General features: G+C 44.5%; 1 protein-coding gene and 3 non-coding genes across 4 annotated transcripts; all 4 read left to right on the top strand.

The window, feature by feature from the left end:
- The first annotated feature begins 469 nt into the window (after positions 1-469).
- RPL10 (ribosomal protein L10) lies at positions 470-11,412 on the top strand. Its single transcript, XM_040324294.1, has 6 exons — positions 470-574; positions 3,907-3,965; positions 6,210-6,317; positions 8,598-8,736; positions 9,761-9,923; positions 11,188-11,412. Exons 1-6 carry the CDS (start codon positions 552-554, stop codon positions 11,341-11,343), a joined length of 648 nt encoding a protein of 215 aa, XP_040180228.1. The 5' UTR covers positions 470-551; the 3' UTR covers positions 11,344-11,412.
- LOC120914808 lies at positions 5,701-5,834 on the top strand. Its single transcript, XR_005743814.1, has one exon. It is a non-coding gene; the product is annotated as a small nucleolar RNA SNORA70 (small nucleolar RNA).
- LOC120914809 lies at positions 8,384-8,519 on the top strand. The gene has a single exon (XR_005743815.1). It is a non-coding gene; the product is annotated as a small nucleolar RNA SNORA70 (small nucleolar RNA).
- LOC120914807 lies at positions 9,585-9,718 on the top strand. The gene has a single exon (XR_005743813.1). It is a non-coding gene; the product is annotated as a small nucleolar RNA SNORA70 (small nucleolar RNA).
- Positions 11,413-18,819: the final 7,407 nt, after the last annotated feature.

Here is an 18,819-nt window from a genome sequence, read left to right as displayed (position 1 = left end):
GCTGGTTTGTACTGTCGTAAATCCATTGGAACGCATCGCACTTGCGTTTGGAACGCATCGCGCATGCGCAGTTGGCCGCCACGTGACTTCCGGAGCATTCTACGATAGGCAGCAGAATGTGACACTACACCTGCACTCCAAGAAAATGGCCGCCCAGATAAACTAATAATTAATGTAGGAGACATTTCGGTGTGCATTGAAGATGTGGTCGGAAAAGCGCATCGTATACCTAGTGATTGTGTGAGAGGACATATTTCTGACGACATTGACAGAGAACCAGAGATTGATCTCCAACAAAATGGCCGCCAGCGTTACGTTCCGCTTGGCGTTCGGCGTCATTTCTATAAGACGTCGGGTCGGTGTAGTAGGGGCGGGGCGCGTTTATAAGGGAGTGCGCAGGCGCCTTAGCTTCCTCTTTGCTGTCGGCGAGGTGAGTGAGATGGCGGCTCGGGCCTGGTTGTCGGTGTGTAGAGGGTGGTGGGGGATCCCTGACAGCCCTCTTACCGGTGTTTTCTCCTTGTGTCTCCTGTGTACAGGTACCGACCGCCATCATGGGCCGCAGACCCGCTCGCTGGTAAGTGATACGAGAAGAGGAGGCGCCATGTGCCGGCCAGGCCGCATCCATGTGGAGTCAGTGCCGCTAGCATGGGAGGTGCGGGCCTAGTCCTGGTGATGGGGCTGACAGATGCTCCAATCACACCGTCTATGGCTCTGAACATTATTATTTATTATATTATGGGGGAGGGGGATGATTTACAATGAAGTGACAATAAAGCAGACATTGGTTCTGCTGGGGACCCTGATTATTATTGTGATGGGAGACCCCAGAGGGGGGGGGGGGCTTTCTCCTAGCCATGGCAAAAGCGTCTGTAGGAATTAAAGGCTGGTTCTCTCAGCCCACACAGCTAATTGCCCCCCCTGCCCCCTTTCCATATAGTCACCTAGGAGCGGTGGCATGGGTACTGATACCCAGGGCTCTGTAGTGACAACTTGTGTTCTAAAAGTAGAATCCCAGCCTCATCCTAACTTGTCTTTTGGCCCCCCATCCTAACGCCAATACTGACCAACCTGTAAGAAATTTGTATATAATTTATTTTTATATATGTCAGCTGCAGGGATGAGGGGAGCGATCACTTAATGTCTGTGAGCTGAGATTGCACCCATAGGCTTCCATGTCCCAGCCATTGTCGTGTTGTCAGAGCTTCCTCCTCTCCCCTGCAGCTGACACAGGAAAGCCGGATACCGTGACCAGGGCAGGATGAACATGGATAAGCATATACTAGACTTTTTAGACAAGTTGGTGTAGGCTTGGGTGGGGGGTCATTTTAAGACTGGTTGGGCTTAGAATGGAATTATACTTTAAGCCCTTGTTCACATTGAATGCGGCTTCATCTGAAAATGCACAATTTCAAAGCCACATTTCTGTGCGATTTGAAAGACATCTGTGTGCCTTTGTGCACAAATGTCTATTGAAGTCACAAGTGTAAATCGCCATAAGTGCAGGAACTACTCTTTCAAATCGGTGTGGCACCGCAAAGTTGGCCTTGCACTGATTGGAATGATGCCATTGCTGGCGATCGGCTGCGACTTGTCATGCCTGTCGCAGCCTGTTTTGGCCTGTCGCTGTGAACAAGGTCTAAAGCTCAAATCTTTTTTTTTTTTACAGAAAACCCCTGCACTTTAAGGGTTAAACACTAAACTGTAGGGGTAAAGGCATGGGGGTGGTGCTTGTCTTTATGCCTCACTCTGGCAGGCCTCAGGCTATGTGATCAGTCTCCCAAAACCTTTCTAGAAGATGGTTGTGTGAAGTCAGGGCAAATAGTCCTGCATTGTATGTGACTCCAGTGAGCGACGCCTAGTAGCGGTGAGGAGTGTAGTGAGGCAAGTATTACAATATTTCCTCTAGAGTTAAACAATCTCTGCCCCCCTGTCATCTTCTGCCCGGCTTTGGCCATCTTTGCCCGTTGTGGAGTGTCATCACTCTTGCACAGGAGTTGGTCATTCAGGTGTGTCGGTGATGTACACTGCCCTGCAGAAGAAACATTGCATGTTTCTTGCAATAAATACTGTGCCCAGGCAGGCTTTTTAACCACAGGCCTTTAGTTTCCTTTTAATATGCATCTAACCCTTGCAGTGGGAGGTGGCGTACTCCAAGGGTAATTTAAATCATGGCATTGGGCATAAATGACAGGTGCCAGTCAGTATATGACATACGTTTATTTTAGTGTCACCACAGAGCTCTTCTTGTAGCACCAGCACCCATTCCTCCTTGCCCTGTAGCAATCTAGTTATTGGGGGACATTTTTGAGGATAAGTTTGGCCATGGATCAGCAGTGTAAAACGATCACAGCTGTCGCATGTGTGTACACCTGTGTCCCAAGCGTGTCGAGATCCTACGGGGTAAATGACCGCACCAGCCAGGAAGACATTGGCTGCAAAAAGCGCCTAGAAGTGATTCAGTTTGCATGTGTAGCGCTATAAAAGTCACTGACTAAACTAAAATCCTGAGGCTTGCAGGACTTGGTGTTGCACACAGTACAACCACACTGCTCTGTTTACTGGACTTGTTTTAAAAGATGGTTTTCAGTTAAGCTTTGATTCAACCTGCTGTGGTCCGTCAATCCCCCACCACATGCTGAGTCCAGTTTAACCGTCCAACATCATTGGGAGCTGGTTGTCTTAGTTCTTGCAGCTGCCCCCCTGATGCGCCAACATGTCAGTCCTCCAGGAGCCTCTGTAAGCTTATTCTTCCTGGGATATGTGGACATGCCAGGAGGCTGCTGAAGAGCAAGTCATTCTTGCCTAAGACAATGCAGGGAGGAGAGGGGTTGGCCCAAAAAAAGTGAAGAAAAATGAGCTTGTATCAATGTTTGGGGGGGGGGGGGGGGAGTTTGCTTTAAATTGGCATTCCATTATCAATTGAATATGAATGCATTGTCACCTGGACAAATTTCAAGGCAATCTCCCCTCAGAGCAAAAATACTGGTTTGACTAGGAACAACTAAAGAAGTTCACTTTTATATAAAATAAATGCTAATATTTTTGCAGGTAGTGCATCTATTTTATCATACTGGAGCCTATAAAGTATTGTATCCGCAATCAGCAGCTTGTGGGTGCAATGCCAAGATCCTGCAGATTGTCAGTACACTGTCTGCCCCTACCTCCGATGCAGGAGGAAGTTGATGAATTGCTGGAAGAATCAATGAACTACTAGAGTACAAACTCCCTCGCAGTTTGAGAACCAATTGTGGTTCAAAAATTCACAGAACTCTGAATGATGCAGCAGTGTGGATGCTGTGTTTTAAATTGGGACAGTGGTTGTGAGAAGATTATGATGGAACTCGTTATGTTTTCTGCCCTAAATAGAGGTGGAGTATGTAACCTGATCCAAAAGTAAACAAAGCATTTAAAAGCAGTCCGTTTGCAGTCTGCTTTAGGCATAAACGTATGGGGAAACAAGTGTAGGATTCACAGGCCCCTAACGGTAGTGCAGTAATCTTGTAAAGTGTATTAGGGATCATTAACATGGATGAAAACACTTGTACAGTGAGCAAGAGCCTTTTTGGTTATGCATTTATCAGTATGAAGTGGTGTGCAGGCTGCTATGCTAGTCGATGGCACGACCCCAGACCCACACTGTCTGCATTTAGGCTGCGCAGACTAGGGTGCCACCATAGTGCTCCAGGTGCATAAACAAATTGCCCTTGCATGCTGTACAGGCATCTGTACCCATGTGTGACTGAGCCCTTAAAGTTGCACTCTGCCCCCCAATATGACTTTACAGATATGTAATGTTGAATATTCTGCATGTAGTCCATTGAATGTGAGTATTAAAGTATTGGGACATTGTTTCAATGTTTTTACATATATATTTGTACGCTGTTCTAAATGGATCTTCTTCTTTAGTTACAGATACTGCAAAAACAAGCCCTACCCAAAGTCCCGCTTCTGTAGGGGTGTCCCAGGTAAGATGTTTTTAATTTTTTTTTTTTTTTTTTTTTTTTTCCCCCCTCCCTCTACTCAGACTAGACACTTGTATATTCATCATGACAGTGCAGTTTTTCATTTCCTAATGTGTTCAAGTATTCCATGCTTTTAATTTTGCGAGCTCAATTCATGTCCTTAACCTGGTGTTTACCAGACTGAGGTTTTAAACTAAAAGGCAAAACTTTTAGTTTTGGTTGTGGATTAGACCCCCCTGTTAAAGAGACTTGCCCTCTTGTTTAACATAAGACCCCTTTCACACTGGGGTGTTTTCAGGTGCTTTTGGGCTAAAAATGGCACCTGGCAGAACGTTAAAAAAAAAACACGCATCGAAGGAACACTGTATACACTGCTTCTCCCCATTGAAATGAATGGGCAGCATGGCTAAACCTCCGCTGCAGCAGCCCTTTGTGGGTGGTTTTAACCCTTTCTGCCGCTAGTGCCCTGCTAGCGGCTGAATACCTCCCCAAAAACAGGTGCCTTGTGTGAAAAGGGTCTTTTTGAAAGTAAAGGATCACAAATTTTGGGTTGTCCCCCAGAAGTAATAAAAGGAAACCTTCCAATGGGGACACTAGTTCTAGTAACCTGGGGGACCAAGGGGTACCCTTTACAGAGATTTGAGTTTTGGCTAAGACATGAAGTGAAGGTAAATCTTAATGGCACATTCCCTTACTATATCTGGGAATAAGTTCTGCTTTTAGTCAAGCCCATAAGTGTCTGGTTTCATATTTCTAAATGTGAAAGCATGGCTTGGGAGTAACATGTTGGGCACTCCATGGTAAGGCCCTTGTACACAGAAATCCAAAAGAGAACCTGTTGAGCGCCCATCGCATGTGTTTTTTTTTTTTTTTTTTTTTTAGACCAAAGGATCCATGCACACTTTCACTTATGTTCTGGTTCAAAATGCACACAGAACTTTACTATTGTGGCTCCCTGGTTTAATACAGCACTATGTGAGGTTAGGCCAGGTAAAGGGCTTGTAAAGTCAAGGTTTTTCACCTTAATGCTGCCCCCCATTCTTACCTGAACCCGTTTGTTCCAGTGGCTCCAGCTGCTGTCTTTCCTCGTTGGATAGATTGATGGCAGCAGCTGCCATTTGGTCCCGCTGCGGTCAATCAAATCCAGTGACACGGGTGAGGGCGAGTCCCACTGTCTGTCAATGGATGCAGCAGAGGGACTTGTGGGTGCGCTCACACGGATGCACCCAGCAAAGCTGCTCTGTGGGGCATCTGATGAAGAGAAGCTGCTGGGGCACCCTAGGAGGCTCAGGGCTGCTCTGTGCAAAACCCTTCTACAGAAAAAATCACTTTAAAGCTAAAAAAGAAATCACTTTAAAGCTATCAAACAGAACTTGGTCGATCTGCTTCTGCACCTTGTCTTGGTTTTAAAATGGGATACACAAGTGAACTATATTTCCGTTGATTTACTCTTCAGTGCATTTGCCTTTTAGGCTCCATTCACACCTTGGTGTTCCATTTCTGGCACCATATTTTTAAGGCAGGAACACCTGGAGGATCCTGCACATAACTCTGTAGATGGTGTCGCTGGTGAAAATGTAAGGTTGCATTGCTAACAGCTTGGCTACAAGTATCAATATGCTAATGTTACAAGTGTAGCGTGGTCAGTATTTGAGCTTAGCGCTTTGCTTATGACAGTAACTCCATTTTCTACCAGCAGCTAGTGAAATTACATGGTCTACTTTAAGCATTTTCTATCTTGCAGCTAATTAAGCCGACCAACTTTTGCTGTAATCAGAAGCTGGTGTGCAATAGCTGCATACAGTATGATCCTTGGCTGTGTATGCACTTTGCTGCCCATGCATAGTGCTTTAAGGGGCCTTGGAGACATCTCTGTGCCAACTTCCTCAGATTCTAACCTATTTACCTCCACAGGCTCCAGACTGGAATGCGTGGTGCTTTTGGGAAACCTCAGGCCACAGTGGCCAGAGTTAACATTGGACAGGTCATTATGTCCATTCGCACCAAGACCCAAAACAAGGAGCATGTGATTGAAGCTCTGTGCAGGTTTAAGTTCCCTGGCCAAGGTGTGAATGGAGCCTAATGTCTGACTTTTTAAAAGGAATGTGTTCTTTTGGATGTCCTTAAATCCATTGGAAAAGGGGCAAACTTGAAATCCTATTAAGTCTTGATGTTTTAGAGAAATGGATGTTGTGCCAATGTCTGTATTTCTTCATCTGTAGCTAATTTATTTTTTGTTTCTTTCAGATCCCAAAATCAGAATTTTTGACTTGGGTCGCAAGAAGGCAAAGGTGGACGAATTCCCACTATGTGGTCACATGGTCTCCGATGAGTATGAGCAGCTTTCATCTGAAGGTAAGACCTACCTGCTATGGAGCTTGTGTTATCTTAAAGTGTAAAGCTGGATACACACTATACAATTTTCTGTAGATTTTTATTTTTTTTCTTCAGATTTACCAAAACCATATGAGGTCAAACCTTAAAGCGGAGGTTCACCCAAATAACATCTATATAAGAGCAAATTCTTTATACTAACATGTACAGTAGCCACTTTTTTTTATTTTATTTTAGGCTGTACATACCTTATTATCGCTATTTTAAATTCGGCTTCCGGGTACTCGCTCCCGCAGGAGTAGGTGTTTCTATCCTGAGGCGCAATGTAATCTGGGAGTTCGCCCAGATGAGTGATGTCCTTCAGAAAAAGTTCTCCCCAGCGGATAAGGCCCATCCCGTATTGCGTAGGTGCGTCACAAACCTCAACAGTTTCCAAAAGTAGCCGAACATGTAGAGCTGCGAGTCTGCTCTATACGCGCCTGCGCAGTCAGCTCTACACAGCTCCTAGTCGGTGCGTAGGCGCCGTGTAGAGCTAACTCGCGGCTCTACATAAACCAAACACTTTAACGCGTGTTTGTATCTCACATATACATTTTTATTTTTTTTCCCTGGCTTTTAACTTTAACCTCTTCCAGCCCAAGCCAATTCTGAAAATTACTCGGAACCCCCAAACATAATATATTTTAGCAGAGACCCTGGTGAATAAAACGGTGGTCATTGCAATTTTGTCACATTGTATTTATGCAGCAATTTTTTGTTTTTGAAAACATTCATGAATTTATAAAACACCATATACCTCAATTTAAATTGCGTGCACACGTGGAAAGCTGCAAAACTTTGGTACTTAAAAAGCTCCAAAGGCAACACTTTAAAAATGTTTAGAAGAGGTCTTGTGCTAGAATTATTGCCCTCTAATGGTAGCGGCAATACCTTGTTTAAACGCCGTTTACATAGGTGGGTGCGACCTACTTATGCATTCGTAGACGGTCTAAGGCAGGGATCCTCAAACTACGGCCCTCCAGCTGTTCTAGAACTACACATCCCATGAGGCATTTTAACACACTGACATGACTAGGCATGATGGGAATTGTAGTTCCTGAACAACTGGAGGGCCGTAGTTTGAAGACCCCTGGTCTAAGGCATTTAGTAAGATGCATGGTGGTTTTTTGAAGTTGTGTGTTTTTTTTTTTTTTTTTTTTTAAATGAATAAATTCAAATGTTTGTTTTACACACTGTCACCAGTACAGCATCATAACTGGCGTGGCAGTGATTGGACACTGACAGTATGGACATTTTATTTGTTACATTTTCTTTTTACAGTTTTTCTTTAACACTGTGACCAGAGCAATATGGTAACATTTTACTGCTCTGGGAAAGTAATCAGGATTTTTTTATTTCACACATTTGCTTATAGGCAAGCATTGTACTGAATGAAACGGATTCAGTCTGTTGGCTGTGATTGGCAAACTTCAGCCCATCTGTACCATGTGATTAGGTTTGCCCAATCACAGCAAGCGAAAAATGGTGACCTGCTGTAATTCATCACAGCGGTCACATGGTGCATGCAGCGAGCCAGTATGCTGATCAGTCATTAGCGGTGTCCCATGTACATGGTTGGTGACAGACCGCACTGATGCTTGGCCCCATGCTTCCTGACAGGATGTCATATGATGTCCACTAAGGGTAACAAAGCCACTGCCTTATGTCTATAGGCTGGGTGTGAAGTAGTTACTTTACTCACTTGCCCTTAAAAAAAAATTTAATCACTTTTATTCCTATTACAAGCAATGTAAACATTGCTAGGAATAGGGCATGACTGTTCCTCTTTACAGAGATCTTGGGCCTAGAAGTCTCCAGGTCTCTCCTATGCTTGAAAGCCTGAGACTAAAACACTATCTCTGGCTTTTCAGCTAAAAAAAAGTTGGTTCACATCTCTCGGTGCTGGAAGCGAGGTCATGTCTCTTCTGGCCTCTAAGGGTCATAGAGATTGCATGGGGGGGGGCACTTTTCACTTTTATTGCTCTCATTGGGTTTTAAGGTCTTTCACTAAATGGTTAACATAATAAAGCAATGTACAGGAATAAGATTTGCAGCTAACTAAGCCGACCAGCTTTTGCCTTTATCAGAAGCTGGTGTGCAATGGCTGCATACAGTAATTCTCTGGTTGTGTATGTGCTTTGTTTCACCCCATACAAAGTGCTCTAAGGGACCATTGAGACATTTTCTGCTGGCAGAGAAGAATGTCTTATTGGAGGTCTTTCTCTGGGTTTAACTGACTTTTTTTTCTTGTATTCTTTCTAGCTCTTGAAGCTGCCCGTATCTGTGCCAACAAGTACATGGTGAAGAGTTGCGGCAAGGATGGTTTCCACATCAGAGTGCGTCTCCACCCGTTCCACGTCATCCGCATTAACAAAATGTTATCCTGTGCTGGGGCTGATAGGTAAATATAATACATGCTCTAAACTCTTAGCCGCAAACTCAAAGCCAATACCTTTAAGAGTCAAAGCTCACCAAAAACTTATTGATCTAGAGATTCTAGCTTTGTATGGCTAGTTGAGTTAGACCTGTTCTGGCACCATATTTTTAAGGCCGGAACACCTGGAGGATCCTGCACAACTCTGTAGATGGTGTCGCTGGTGAAAATGTAAGGTTGCATTGCTAACAGCTTGGCTACAAGTACCAATATGCGAATGTTACAAGTGTAGCGTGGTCAGTATTTGAGCTTAGTGCTTTGCTTATGACAGTAACTCTTCATTTTCTACCAGCAGCTAGTGAAATACATGGTCTACTTTAAAGCGGATGTGCCACGGGAACAAAATATTAAAAGTCAGCAGCTACAAATACTGCAGCTGCTGACTTTTAATATTAGGACACTTACCTGTCCTGGAGTCCAGCGCCGATCGCAGCAGAGCACGAGCGATCGCTCGTCACTCTGCTGCTCCCCCCGCCATCCACGCTGAGGGAACCAGGAAGTGAAGCGCTGCGGCTTCACTGCCCGGTTCCCTACGGCGCATGCGCGAGTCGCGCTGCGCCCGCCGATTGGCTCACACGCTGTGTGCTGGGAGCCGAGTGTTCCCAGCACACAACGGGCGACAGACGGGATGTGACGGAATGCCCGTCTTTCGCCCGTATCGTGTGGCCGGAAGTGGGTGCAAATACCTGTCTTTAGACAGGTGTCTGCACCCCCCTCCCCCCTGAAAGGTGTCAAAAGTGACACCGGAGGGGGGGAGGGTTCCGATCAGCGGGACTCCACTTTAGGGTGGAGGACCGCTTTAAGCATTTTCTATCTTGCAGCTAATTAAGCCGACCAACTTTTGCTGTAATCAGAAGCTGGTGTGCAATGGCTGCATACAGTATGATCCTTGGCTGTGTATGCACTTTGCTGCCCATGCATAGTGCTTTAAGGGGCCTTGGAGACATCTCTGTGCCAACTTCCTCAGATTCTAACCTATTTACCTCCACAGGCTCCAGACTGGAATGCGTGGTGCTTTTGGGAAACCTCAGGGCACAGTGGCCAGAGTTAACATTGGACAGGTCATTATGTCCATCCGCACCAAGACCCAAAACAAGGAGCATGTGATTGAAGCTCTGCGCAGAGCCAAGTTCAAGTTCCCTGGCCGTCAAAAGGTAAAATGCAGATCTAACTGAAGTCAGGTTATCAATTATATTATACAGTACTGTCATTAACTTGTGATTTAGGATTCTGTTCAGGTGTGTAAATTCAACATTTCATTTAGCATGGCTTGGTATGTCTCGTTATACAGTTTGTTTTAAAGGGGTTAGTAAAAGTTTATTATTTTTCTAAATGTGTTCCTTTTTAAGCTAGTGCATTGTTGGTTCACTTGCCTTTTTCCTTCGATTTCCCCCTCTAAATGTTTGTTTTTTCTTTGTCTGAATTTCTCACTTCCTGCTCCTCAGTAAGCTTGCCCCCATCATCTGAGCCGTTCTGGCTGGGGGTTAGTCGGCCTATTCGCCCCCTCCCTTGGGACTACATCCCTGCGGGGACATGCTGTAAACAGAAAATAAAAAACGAACCTTTACAAGCCCTTTAATTTTTGTGTAGTGCAAAGTTTCTTACCTGGAAATCCTGTCAGTAATTGAACTTCTGTTGCTGGTTGAGCCACTGTCCCTCAATTGGTGACATTGTAAGCCTACTGGAAGTTGCCTGTTGGGCTGCCTCTGAGACAAGATGGCAAAATGAAGGAATGCAAACTGTACCCCGACATTGAGAATGGCAAGTAACTGGATAGAGTTGGCAGCTTGCAACAGTTGGAGACCTACTAAAACTTGTTTTTACATACTGAGACTACATTCACATTTCTTAAGAACTGGATGGGTAGAACTGCAACCTTATGTCCCATTTAGGAACATTCTGCTTTTGTCTAACGCTTTCCCTACTGGGAGTTTTACTTCAAAATTGTTGACCTGGCCTCTTGAAGTTGCTTGCTGGTTCTGGGTTAATCAGTTGCAGGTAGTGCTATGGTTAAGAATACAGCTGGATTATTTCACGGCAGTAACATGGTAAACCTATAGAATGAGCAAATTGCTGGCCCCTTTTGCAGCTATAGCTATGTAAAACATTAAAATAGGAGCCTATGTGTTTAAAAATCCAGTAACATCGTCTAACCCTGTTCTGCACATGTCAGTTGATCTCTATTTTTAGGCACTGTCAGATTTGTAGAGGCCAGTCTGCTGACAGCCTAAAGATTTAATGCTGTTCGTGGGCTCTGGGCTTCAGCAAAATGGCTGCCTCCAGCAAAAAGAAACAGGAGCAATGCTGGAGGCAATTTACTGCACATTTTGATAGCATTATTGTGTACTTGCTAAAGTTCATTATCAAGTTGTTAATGGGTAAAGTTCCACTTTAAAGCATGTCCCTAATCTTTTCCAGATTCACATTTCCAAAAAGTGGGGATTCACAAAGTTCAATGCTGAAGACTTTGAAAACATGGTGGCTGAGAAGCGTCTTGTTCCTGATGGCTGTGGTGTCAAGTACATGCCTACCCGGGGCCCTCTGGATAAGTGGAGGGCACTGCATGCTGAATGAGCTCCCCACTTTTATCTGACCTATGTACTTTTGAGATCTTGTATCAATAAAGTTTTCAAGTACAACGCATGCTCTGAAATTATTTTGCCACACAAGGATGTTGTCATGTTTCTTTCTAACATTTGTTTAGAATAAATTGGTTGTCCCAGCCCTTTACTGGCTGCATGTTTTCAAGGTTGGCTTAACTGGTAGAACCCAAGGATCAAGATGATAACATGAGATGCTTTTAAGGCCTCATGCTCACTGGACATTTGGCTGCCAGGAGATTTGGACAGCTCTCCAAGATGCCTTTTCTCCTTGCAGCAAAATGCTTGACACTTGTAAATGTCTTCATTTCATTGGCCAGCATAATTCTGGCCATTTGAATTAAACGCACTTAGAGTGAAAGCTGTAGTAAATTGGCCAAAAAAAATAACTGGGTCCCCTGCAGGTTTATGCAACAATTTGCCAGTATGCACTGCATACTAGCACCTTGACAACTTTGCCTTTCAAATGAAGCCCTACAGTGGTGGTACTGCGTCTATTTTTCACTCGGTCTGGGTTTGTGGTCTCCGGCCATTTGAATGGCTGGGTCATTATACAGGATTTATATAGCGCCAACAGTTTGCACAGCGCTTTACATCAGGGAAGACGGTACAGTCGCAATTCAAAACAGGAGGGATCAGAGGGCCCTGCTCGTTGGTGCTTACAATCTAGAGCGGGTCATGATCTCATTTGTCTACAGGAGTGGCACAGCACTCTGTTCTCTAAATGAAGAGCATCCCTGCACATGTGCGGGTTGCTGTCATTGGCTATTGCCAATATCTCCTAAACTGCATGTTGGATTCATTGTAATGACTGCTTTCTGAAATCTCCAATGGTCCTCAAGCCATGCTTTCAGGGCATATTACAATGTGGAAACGTCCAGCCCGGTCTCGTCCTTCAGAAGGAAGATGTTGCAAGCATTTGTCCACACTGCCCCCCACACCCCTCTAAAGGTATGTTTACTTGTTTATCCACTCAAGTAGCTGTTCTGGACACTTGCAGGTACTGTTGGTATTTCTGAGAAACCAGTACCGTATTTATCGCGGTATAATGCGCTCCCGCATATACCACACACCCCTAAAGTGCCCCCGAAATTCCTGTAAAAAAAAGTTATATGATTTCATTACTTAGTTTTGGTGTCTTCCCATCGTCCGGTCCCCGTCCTCGATGGTGTCCTCCCGGCTTCTCCAGCGCGCGCCTCAAGTCGAGTCCCCGCGCTCAGTTCGAACGCCTCCGCCGACATATACTGAGTGCAGTACACTCGTGTACATTCGGCAAGGCTCGGCGTCGCTCACGCTCTGTGACGTTTATGCGTGAGCACAGGCGAAGCCGAGCCTGGCCGAATGTACCCGAGTACTGCACTCGGTATATGTCGGCGCAGGATTTCAAACTGAGCGCAGGAAGCGGCCTTCGGCGTATATCGCGCACCCACGATTTCCCCTTATTTTAAGGGGAAAATAGTGCGCGATATACGCCGATAAATACGGTATATAGCACCTATATTCCCTCCCAGATATTTTTGGTTTAACCACTTGACCTCAAAGTTTTTTTTTTTTTTGCTCCTTTCATGACCATTTTTTGCTATTCAGCACTGCTATTTTAAATGGCAATTGCTCGGTCATACAACACTGTACACAATTTATATAATTTTTTTTCATGCAAATCAAGCTTTCTTTTGGTGGTATTTGATCACCGCTGGCTTTTTTATCTTTTATTTTATAACAGAAAAAAGAGCGACACTTTTAAAAAAAAAATTATATTTTTTACTTTGTTATAAAACATGCAATAAAATCCAATTTTTTTTTTTTAACACATTTAAGTGAATTTATTTCCCTACATGTCTAGTAAAAGAAAAAAAATGGTACTATTGAGGACACTAGAATAGTACAGACCCAGACAGACACTAGTAATGGCTGTGATCAGCGACTTGGTGTGGTGGGCAATCAGGGACTGGTGCTAAATGACTGACACTCTCTGAGGTTGCTAGTGACAATAATACAGTGATGAGGGATAAGACTGTACACTTGCTGTACTAATGACACTGGCTGTGTTACAGGTGATCAGGAGAGCAATTAAGGGGTCAACTGTGCTGATTTCACTCAGATTTGTTAGCTTTGCTTCCTGATCTCTGCCCCGAACTAGAAGTAAGATCAGGAAGCAGAAACGGCCAGATCTGTGTTTACTAATGAAAAAAATGCTACAATACACCTCCCACCTAAACCAGAGCACTAATAAACCAAAGAGCGTAACAAAAGTGCAATCTTAACTATTCCTCACTAAAGTGCATAAAATTGTAAAACTATTGCCCTGCTGGATTTACAGGACACCTTCCCCTTTTGTATGTATTCATCAAGTTGCATGTGGGACAGAGTTCCTGTCTGAAACTGTGCAGTCATGTATGTGCATGAAGATTGAAGTAAAACTCTTAAACAGGAATGGAGATTGCATCTCCAATTTTTTGTTACATGTCTGGTGGAAGCAAGAGTACCACATCAGATGTGAATCTCTAAAGGAATTGAAAGATGGTGTCCCACCTTGTGAGTGTACAGCTTGTAGAACAGTGTAAATTTCTGTCCCCTCAAAATAACTCAACACACAGCCATTAATGTCTAAACCGCTGGCAACAAAAGTGATCAACATGTTCAAATATATAATGGGTCCATATAGTGAACTTGGTGCTAAGTTATTCCCTTTACAGTCAACAGAGGACATGGGGGCACTATTTACATCTAGAGGGAATATGGAAAGGTTTCTTCACAGTAGGAGCTGTGGAATAGACTCCCTGCGAAGGTGGTTCTGGCCAGCTCTGTAGATTGCTTTAACCACTTTAAGCCCCGGACCATTTTGTTGCTAAATGCCCAGGCCAGGTTTTGCGATTTGGCACTGCGTCGCTTTAACAGACAATTGCGCGGTCGTGCGACGTGGCTCCCAAACAAAATTGGCGTCTTTTGGTGGTATTTGATCACCTCTGCGGTTTTTATTTGTTGCGCTATAAACCAAAATAGAGCGACAATTTTTGAAAAAAATTCAATATTTTTTACTTTTTGCTATATCCCCCAAAACATATATAACATTTTTTTTTTCCCCTCAGTTTAGGCCGATACGTATTCTACCTATTTTTGGTAAAAATCGCAATAAGCGTTTATCGATTGGTTTTCGCAAAGTTTATAGCGTTTACAAAATAGGGGATAGTTTTATTGCATTTTTATTTTATTTTTTACTACTAATGGCGGCGATCAGCTTTTTTTTTTTCCTTCCTGTGACTGCAACATTATAGCGGACACTTCGGACAATTTTGACAAATTTTTGGGACCATTGTCATAGCAAAAAATGCATTTAAATTGCATTGTTTGTTGTGAAAATGACAGTTGCAGTTTGGGAGTTAACCACAGGGGGTGCTGTAGGAGTTTGGGTCCACCTAGTGTGTTTACAACTGATGGGGGGTGTGGCTGTAGGACTGACGTCATCGATCGAGTCTCCCTATAAAAGGGATCACTCGATCGATGCAGCCGCCACAGTGAAGCACGGGGAAGCCGTGTTTACATACGGCTCTCCCCGTTCTTCAGCTCCAGGGAGCGATCGCTATGGGGCGGCTAGAAATGAATAGCCGCGCCGTCGTCCTGATCGGACCCGCGGAAAGGCGGGGACGTACATGTACGCCCATATGCCTGTACGTGCCATTCTGTGGACGTTCATGCGGCGGGCGTTAACCAGTTAAATTGCCTGTGTATTTTCATAAATGTACATAATATAATTGGGTACGAACATTTATAGGTAAAGTTGATCCAGGGAAAATCCAATTGCCGCTCAGGAAGTTTTGTTTTTTTCTTCTTCCCCTGCTGTAGCAAATTGGAGCATGCTCTGCTGTTTTTTTCCTTCCTTCCTCTGTATCAACTGTGGGTATATGGGATTGTACTAGGGTTGTCCCGATACCACTTTTTTGAGACCGAGTACAAGTACCGATATTTTTTTTCCCAAGTACTCGCCAATACCGATACTTTTTTAAAAGTTATGTGACAGTGATGCATTGATGGCTGGCACTGAAATTAAAAGGATTAGGTGGATTGCTGGTTGATCAATTAAGCCCTTAAACCTGTTGTCTCCGTTTAGAAGTCCCTTGATAAAAGATACCAGCCAGTCTGCAGCCCTAATAGCAGGACAGAGAAAAAGGAAGTAATATTGTGGGCACTTGTTGGCATACTTCATACAAGCAGTTGTGCTCTACTGTGATATAATAATCAAAAAAACTTGTGTGAGAACATGCACTGATTCATTTGTGATTACAGTACAGATTGTTAATCTAAACTACATGAAGAAGGTGATTGCCTGATCCGATACCTGGGAGAGAAAGATGCAGTGTGTAACGCCTGTGTCTCTGTATAATGTTCAGAAGGCCGCCATCCAGTGTACAAAAGCCGTGCCTCCTTTTCGTCCTCGTCCGTGATAGGGCAATAGGTTTCCAAGCAATGAGTTGGTTTCCGCCTATCACGGACATTCTCTCATCCTCTCACCCTCATCCACTCACTTGCTGGGAGTGTTCCCCTATCACAGACGAAGAGGAGGCACGGCTTTTATACACTGGATGGCTGCCGTCTGAGCATTATACAGAGACACAGGCATTACACACTGCATCTCTCTCTCCCAGGTATCGGATCAGGCATCGGGAGCATTTGCGCGAGTACAAGTACTCGCGCAAATGCTCGGTATCGGTCCCGATGCTAGTATCGGGACAACCCTAGATTGTATGTGTGTGTGTGTATATATATATATATATATATATACAAATTTTATGATTGAACTAGATGGACTTGTGTCTTTTTTCAACCTGATTAACTATGAGTACACCCCTAAGTGAAAATGTCCAAATTGGGCCCAAAGTGACAATTCTTTGTGTGGACACCATTTTTTTTCCAGCACTGCCTTAACCATCTTGGGCATGGAGTTCACCAGAGCTTTACAGGTTGCCACTCTTCTGCCAGTCCCCTTCCAAGCCTCCATGACGACATCACAGAGCTGGTGGATGTTAGAGACCTTGCGCTCCTCCACCTACCATTTGAGACATGCTTGGCCAGTCCATCACTCTTTACCCTCAGCTTCTTTAGCAAGGCAGTGGTTGTCTTGGAGGTGTGTTTGTTATGTTGGATTACTGCCCTGCGGCCCAGTCTCTGAAGGGAGGAGATCCTGCGCTGCTTCAGTATGTCACAGTACCTGTTGGCATTCATGACTCCTTTAATGAAATGTAGCTCCCCAGTGCCGGCAGCAATCATGCAGCCCCAGACCATGACACTTCCACCACCATGCTTGACTGTAGGCAAGGCACACTGGTCTTTGTGATCCTCACCTGGTTGCCACCACACATTCTTGACACTATCTGAACCAAATAAGGTTTACTTGGTCTCATCAGACCACAGGACATGGTTCCAGTAATCCATGTCCTTAGTCTGCTTGTCTTCAGCAAACTGTTTGTGGGCTTTCTAGTGCATCATCTTTAGAAGAGGCTTCCTTCTGGGACGACAGCCATGCAGACCAATTGGATGCAGTGTTTCACAACCCGCAACCTACTTGAACCAACCTCAGGGGTCCTTCGCACTCTTGTTGGTGGCTTGTGTCCTGTGGCACCCCCGTGTGAGTATAGTGAGGCATCTAGCACATGTCTGATGACATCCTCATATCAAGATGGCAACACCGAAGTGCTTCCTGTTATAGACAGCAATTGCATCACTTCCACCATACCATCTGGAGATCATTTCCTGTTTAATAACTATAAAGCTGAGAGGTTCCAGAGAAAGAGTGCTCAGTTGTTTTAGAACTACCCACAGTGTGTACCTGTTCCTTGCCGTGTGATATTGCTACCCGACCTTTGCTACCTTTATTGACTTTGATCCTTTGCTGCCTGCCTGCCCTGACCTACTAAGTTTGATTTTGATTATTGGACATTCCCTTTTGTACCACGTTTTTGGAAATTGTGCCTGGTTCACCTCCTGAGTATCCTTACCCAAGGTGTGTACCCCTGCTATTGGGCTCCCCATACCCAAACCATGACAGTGTGTGGCATATGGTCTGAGCACTGACAGGCTGACCCTTCAACCTCTGGAAGAGAAGTTTGTTCTCTAATGATAAATTTGCTATCTATCTTGAATCCATTCTGTGTTGGTATAGATTTATAGATGATCTATTTTTGGTTTGGACAGGCCCATTGGTAATGCCGAGAGAGTTTATTCAAGCACTCAACATTAACAATCTGAATTTAATTTGCGCCGTACGTCATAGCACAACAGCTGATTTTACGATCAGTGGGAGATACCATTTCACGGGCACAATTAAAATCTATACAAACAGCGGAGGGAGACCGTAGTTCTCCATTTTGTTTTGCTTCTGCGGGGGCGGCTTTACAGTATCCTGATGGACGGCCTTTGTCTGTGTTGCAGGGCGTGTTTGCTGTGTTGAACGGCCGGTTTTGCCTGTGTGCATGGGTGGGTTGCAACACAGACAAAACCAGTCCTTCAACACAGCTGCATGCTGCCCCCCCCCCCCCCCAGCAGCAGTAATGCACAATCTGAGACCTACGGTCTCCCCCTGCTGTTTGTACAGGTTTAAATTGTGTCTGTGAAGTGGTATCTACCATCAAGAGATACCTCCTACGATGTGCGCATGTGCTATGGTTACTTAAGCCCAGCTGATTGGCAATTCAGCTGTTCAGTATGGCACTATGCAAGGACATCTCGGGCAATTCTCGATAGCGGGCACTTCGACAGAACACATGTCCTCAATTGGTTTGCCCTCCTACTTTCACGTGTCACGGCTTGGGCTAACAGCCCTCTGGCCTTACGATTCATGCGCGTGCATGCGCAATGTGCGGGTGACCTGATCCAGTGACGTTACACACGCTGCAGCGATGTGCGCGTTTCTGGGTTGGGGACGTAAGCCGCACAGGCTGCTTGATGAGTGTAATGTCAGGGATCATCATCTTTTCATCACAAGTAAGCATGTATTATCATCCTCATGCTGTATACTACATTGATCCCTATGCTGACCGGATTATGGATCTCCAGTTTAATATATTAGCTGGTTGATATTCATTTAGATATCACCCTCCTTCCTTTTTTTATTATTTGTTTACAGGTCCTACGGCAATGGAGATTTTGTTTTCCCCCTGTTTTGACCAGCTCCAGCTTACCAGCTCTACACTTTAATTAAGGAACAGTAAAGTTACTTTGACCACTTTGGTTCATTGAAACTTTTTTCCTCCTTTCTCCCCCGAATTTAGAGTTATACTCTTGTTTCATTAAAGGTCAGTTATTTTTCATAACTAATTTTCCCTCTTCCGCCTGTTTTGTGCTTTTTTTTTCCCCCTCTCCGTTTTCTCTTTCCTAGCTTTTCTCCCTTTTTTTCTTCCTTCCTTTCTTCCCTTTCCCCTTCCCGATCCATTTATTCACCTCAATTTTTATAAAA

The sequence above is a fragment of the Rana temporaria genome, chromosome 9, assembly GCF_905171775.1.
Source record: "Rana temporaria chromosome 9, aRanTem1.1, whole genome shotgun sequence".
Classification (NCBI taxonomy): Eukaryota; Metazoa; Chordata; class Amphibia; order Anura; family Ranidae; genus Rana; species Rana temporaria.
The sequence above is the reverse complement of the archived record's forward strand: the minus strand, read 5'-3'. Positions and strand labels throughout refer to the sequence as shown.

Bases quoted from the DNA above. Each gene is read 5' to 3' on its own strand.
- RPL10 (XM_040324294.1), top strand. From the start codon at position 552: ATGGGCCGCAGACCCGCTCGCTG. The intron at 575-3,906 runs GTAAGTGATACG...CTTCTTCTTTAG, and splicing joins GGCCGCAGACCCGCTCGCTG to TTACAGATACTGCAAAAACA. The intron at 6,318-8,597 runs GTAAGACCTACC...TATTCTTTCTAG, and splicing joins TGAGCAGCTTTCATCTGAAG to CTCTTGAAGCTGCCCGTATC.